Source organism: Galeopterus variegatus, unplaced genomic scaffold (genome assembly GCF_000696425.1).
Source record: "Galeopterus variegatus unplaced genomic scaffold, G_variegatus-3.0.2 Scaffold9405, whole genome shotgun sequence".
NCBI classification, from domain to species: Eukaryota; Metazoa; Chordata; class Mammalia; order Dermoptera; family Cynocephalidae; genus Galeopterus; species Galeopterus variegatus.
This window is the reverse complement of record NW_007735516.1, coordinates 62,609-67,849: the sequence shown is the minus strand read 5'-3', so window position 1 is coordinate 67,849 and position 5,241 is coordinate 62,609. Positions and strand designations below refer to the sequence as shown.

At 40.6% G+C, this 5,241-nt stretch overlaps 1 protein-coding gene across 3 annotated transcripts in view; it reads left to right on the top strand.

Annotated features, from left to right (window-relative positions):
* Nucleotides 1–400: 400 nt before the first annotated feature.
* Nucleotides 401–5,241, top strand: part of CABYR (calcium binding tyrosine-(Y)-phosphorylation regulated) — a 21,318-nt gene continuing 16,477 nt past the window's right edge. The window contains exons 1-3 of one of the 3 annotated variants that reach the window (XM_008593611.1): nt 401–486; nt 2,908–3,080; nt 3,186–3,239. In XM_008593611.1, coding sequence (XP_008591833.1) covers nt 2,933–3,080; nt 3,186–3,239 — 202 coding nt within the window. In that variant the 5' untranslated portion in view covers nt 401–486; nt 2,908–2,932. Of the gene's footprint in view, nt 487–1,073; nt 1,486–2,907; nt 3,081–3,185; nt 3,240–5,241 lie in introns of those variants that run through there. The other 2 variants (XM_008593610.1, XM_008593609.1) reach the window with 2 other exon arrangements.

Below are 5,241 nucleotides of genomic sequence, written 5' to 3'. Positions count from 1 at the left end.
TTGTGTACACCGTGGTAGGAATTATTCTTGTAATAGACTACGGGGGCGAGTAGTAGTGTGTGGAAAGGAGAGGCCATGACGGCAAGATAGGACTTCCATAAATCTATTTCTCCTTCCTTCCAAACCAGCTCCTACTTCAGCTCGAGCGACCAAAGACTGAGAGGCACTAGCCTTGACCTACCCCTGGCCGTTTGGAAACGCCAGTTTCCCTGCTCCTGCTCTCATTCTGTCAGAAAAGACCACGCTCGACTCCCCCACCCGCCGACTTCCGGTCTTTGTCGCTCTCGGCTCCCCATTGGCTGGGGCTGCCGCGGCCCCGCCTTCTACCGTGGCACCCGGAGCCACCTGCGAGAGGGCGGGGCTTTGTGACGCACGCCCTGACGTCTCCAGGGCTATAAAAAGCCGCGCCGGGTCGCCATCTCCTACAGGAGCCGCCGGCAAGGGCGCTACGAGGAAGCTATTTGGAGCGTTGCCGGAGAGGAGAAGGTGGGGACGAGTCTGGAGAAGAGGCCCAGCGTGCGGTCCCGGGGGCAGTTAGGCCCTCGGGTGTCTCTCGCGTCTGGAGAGGTGGACAGAGCCTCAGGTGTCCTGACGGAAGGTCCCGGAGTGGGAGGCCTGTGGGGAGGGCCGGCCCACACCGGCGAATGCTGTGACAGGACGGCCCGCCCCACCTTTCACTGTTCCCTCCCCCAGGCAAACCAAACGGCAGAAAAAGCCCGACACATCAGGGCCGGCAGACCCCAGCCGGGTCCCTTAGGGAGGGAGTGGTGTGTGCCGTTCACGGTGGTCGTGGCTCTGGAGTCTCCACTCGCGTCCACGGCCGGAGGCGGCGGCGTCTTCCTCAAGGCGTTACACCTGTGGAAGGGGGCAGATGGAAGTCCACAATTTGGCGGGGCGGGGAAGGGTAGTAAATTTTGGTTTTGACAAGTATTCTTGAAAGGAGGGCTTCGGAGAGAATTACGAAACTGTCGCTTTTAAACAACTCTCAATGTCTGTGTCTGTGACTGTGTCTTACCCGTTGATGAAGTTACGCCTGGTGCCACGGTATTAACCTGCTCAGGACCGTTCTTTGTGTGGAACTACGTGGTAGGACGTTCAGCATCCCTGGTCCCTACGTGTTCCCCATGGGACGGGAGCGCGGCATACCGCCCGGTTGATAACTGTAGGACCTGGGGGTCGTGGGCTGCGTGGCTTCTCTCCCCGCAGTTGGTAGCACCAACGGTTAATCACCTACAGAAAGGGTGTTTCGTTAGCTCTGTCAAGGCTGTTGGTAGCCACTTTGAAAACGACCTATCTGCTCACCCTTGGATACTTTCTAAAAAATTATTTTTATATGTATAAGTATATATGTACATATATGTGTCATACATATATTTTTACTGCCTATGTCCCTTAGGATTTAGTCGTGAGCCTCGCAAAGCTGCACTACCGCTTTTTTAAAGATGTTTTAATTCAGTAAAGCTCCTGTTGAATGATACTATGGCAGTAAGTTTTCATTAAGGGATTGAATACACTGACTATATTCTTAAAGGATTTGCTCTGGCCAATATAGATTCATTTTGTCCTGACCTTTGAGAAGATGAAATGTGTTTTTAAAAAATATTCAACGTTTTCTGTAACACATTAGTTGCTTTATATTAGAAGTTGTTCTCTTTCATAATTGCTGAAACTAAACTGTGTGTCTTAGCCCCATTACTTTATTTAGTAGGGATGTTGTTGACATGGTTCATTATAACACATTATCCTCCTCTTTATAATGACCCATGGGAGTAATTTCTCTTGGGTCTCAGTGTCTGTGATTCTCCCAAGCAACTGATTTGTTTTTTTTACCTCAGGAAACCTGAATCATTAAACCACTTGTTTCCCATTTTGTGATGGCTGCTTGGTAGCTCACGGACTGATTTGATACCAGTCTCTCTCAAAATGAAGCACCTGTGGTGTGCATTGGAGTGCTAACTTTTTCTTTAGCTTCATTCTATTTTTCCTACCATAATTTTTCCCTTACCACCAAACAGATTACCTTACATATTTAATTTTGTTTTTTATGTATATAAGCCTTCTTAAATAATTTTTTAGAATAAGAACACCCCCCCCACACACATTCATACATATATACACACTGACAGTTTAGGGTGGCAGCCTCTGCAACTCTGAGAATTACAGGCTGAACTATCCAGCACCCTTGGTACCACTTAAATTCCAGAAAGGCAAGACAAGGAGGAGATGGGGAAAATTAGGGTAGAGTTTAAGGGAGGATACGAGAAAAGAAAGGTGGTATGATAGGTGGTAAAATAATACCACAAACAACTTATATCTACTCTGCTTAATGTTAAAAACAAATTTAAAGCTAGAGAATGCATAAAGATAAGCAACGTGTCTGGGGATATATTTTTTTAAATAAGGGAAAAAGTTTTTCTTGTAAAAACACTGTTTTGTAACTATTTGATGAATATACAGAGAAGCCGGTGCCTATGTGGTTTGGAAGGACATTGTTTGGAAACAGATACATGAGCTTAAATCTTGAACTGTTACTGCACAAAATATTCACTGAATTTTACAGAAGCAGGTTTTATTTGGTTGGTTTTTTCTTTGTTTTTAATATCATCCTGGGGGTCTCGGTAGGGCTTTTCCTATGGTTTTCTTTAATAGTACTTGGGTTGCTTACCAGCATATAGTCAGCTAGTAGTGGGTTTTTTGTTGCTGTTTTTAACTGCAATCAAGAATTAGCCCATTTTACTAGAATAAATACCTAGAGATTAGAACCAAAGCTAATAATTTTTTTTCCCAAAGCTAATAATTTTAATAAGAGATGGATTTGTTCTTGAAAACCATAGTTAATTCATAATAAATATTTTAATTAAAAAAACTAACATACTATTTATAAGACTTTGTTTTTCTTTGTTATAGTTGAAATTACAGATATCCTGTCAAAATGATTTCTTCAAAGCCCAGACTTGTCGTACCCTATGGCCTTAAGACTCTGCTCGAGGGACTTACCAGAGCCATTCTCAAAACTAAGCCACCAAACATCACCCAGTTTGCAGCAGTTTATTTTAAAGAACTTATTGTGTTTAGAGAAGGTTTGTTATTGCTTTAGACAATATATTTGTTACTTTGAAAAGAAAAGTATTTTAAGTTGGAGGTTTTATGTATCTGTATTTGATTTCTTGTATTTATTCCTTCAGGGAATACTTCTCTGGATATAAAAGATCTGATTAAACGTTTTCATCAGATTAAAGGTAAGTATCATAAGTGGTGATAATTTATAGCCACATTATTAAAACTATTGCATCATTACTAGCATACATTCAAACTTAAGAATGATGCCTACATATATTTCCTGTTTAAATAATCACACTAATGCTTTATTTTTATTAATCATTTTTATCATGATTTTATTAAATCATTTTTTAAAAAAATCTGGGGACTGACATTTTGGAGGACAGTAAGTCTTAAGAAAAAACAGGAAAAACTTATCTTTTGCAAAACACTCAGTACAATGAATGTACTTAAAGAACTAGATTGGTGTGCATAAACTGTGACTCAGACCCTTTCAGATATGGCCTGTCTTTAGGAAAGTAGAAGAATTGGATTTTAAATCTTTGTTTTGGTGGCCGGCCACTATGGGGATCTGAACTCTTGACTTGGTGTTATAACACTGTGCTCTAACCAACTGAGCTAACAGGCCAGCCTGAGAGTTGGCTTTTATAGTAATACTCAGGTTATAACAAGATACATTACTGACAGAAGTTTTATAAATACTCTTCTTGGAATACATTTTTTTAAAAAAAGAAAAAGTTAACCAGTTATTTTTTACCCCTGATGGCTTACATGCAGCACAGGCTGGAGGACAGGATTAGGTGTCTCTGACCATACTTCCTGCTCCAGAAGTCTCTCTTATGTATGAAGAGATAAGTTCTTCATAGACAGGGTCTTCCCTGGCAGGTTTCAGACTCTTATATCTGCTTAGAAGAAAGTTGTGTTTTGTGCGTGTAAGTGTAAATGTCTGTCTTACGTGTCAACTGAGTTGACGGAGCAATGAAAAAGTCGGGGAGGTGAAATAAGAGAAAGTTTACATAATGAAAGTTTGGGAAGGTCACGGTAAGCAAAAGAGGATATAATGGTCAAATCTCAAGGACAGGCATACATGTCTAAAAGAATGGCAAGAAAAAGCTTCTCACAGAATTCTGTGAAGAGGGAAAATGGAGACTCATGGCCAGTGTGGCAAATAACTAAATAATTCTTACTACATTGTCTGATGAACATTTTGGAATGATCATAGAGAAAGAAAGAGGTGGAATTCAGTGAGTTGTCAGCCACTTTTGTACTGTCACTTCGGTGACATTAATAGATAACATAACCAAGGTAGAGAAAAATTAGGAGTAAGACCTAGGAAGATGTAAAAATCATGAGTGTTTGGATCTGCAATTAAAATGATACCCAAAACAGAACACAAGATTAAGAATAGCAAGGGTCAGCATTTGAAGGGGCAGGAGAACGAAATGCCATGGTTCGGGAATATTTTATTGTGCAGTCTAGCTGCTTCCTTGAAGGGATCTGACAGCATTCTATCTCACCATAGGAAACAGGTTTGGTACTTGCTTACTATCAGGAGGGGTTATACAGATAACTGCAAGAACATTAACCACTTTTCCCTTTCCCATGAGCCTAGTTTCCCAGGTAGTCAAGGTTATTATTGTCTTTGTACTTATGTCCTCTATACCAGAAGTTGTATTTGGACGTATTAGGAGTATGCAGGCTTGCTATGTTTGAGAGTGATAATAAAATCAGTGAATCTTTATAGTGGAAAGTAGCTTTTCTCCCCCCACCCTCACCCCCCTGCCATTTTGCTTTTTTTCTGATTCATCCATGTTGATACTGTAGATCAGGTTTATTCTTTTTAACTGATCTGTGGTCTTCCAAGATATAACCATACCACTAGGCATTTTTATATTGGTGAACATTTGTGTTTTTTCCTGTGTTTTTCTTTACTGACAGTGTACAATGAATATATTTGTGCTTGTGTCTTATGCACATGGAAGATTTTTTTCTAGGTATAAACCTAGAAGTGAAGTTATGGATAAGAGAGTATGCCCTTTTTCAACCTAAAGATTCTGCCTGATTATTGTACGAAGTGTCTATACTGATTATAAATCTATCCATCAATTCGAGAATTCCCATAGTATTCATATCTCAACAATATTTAACATTGAAAGTAGTTTTTTTTTTTTTTTTTTTTTT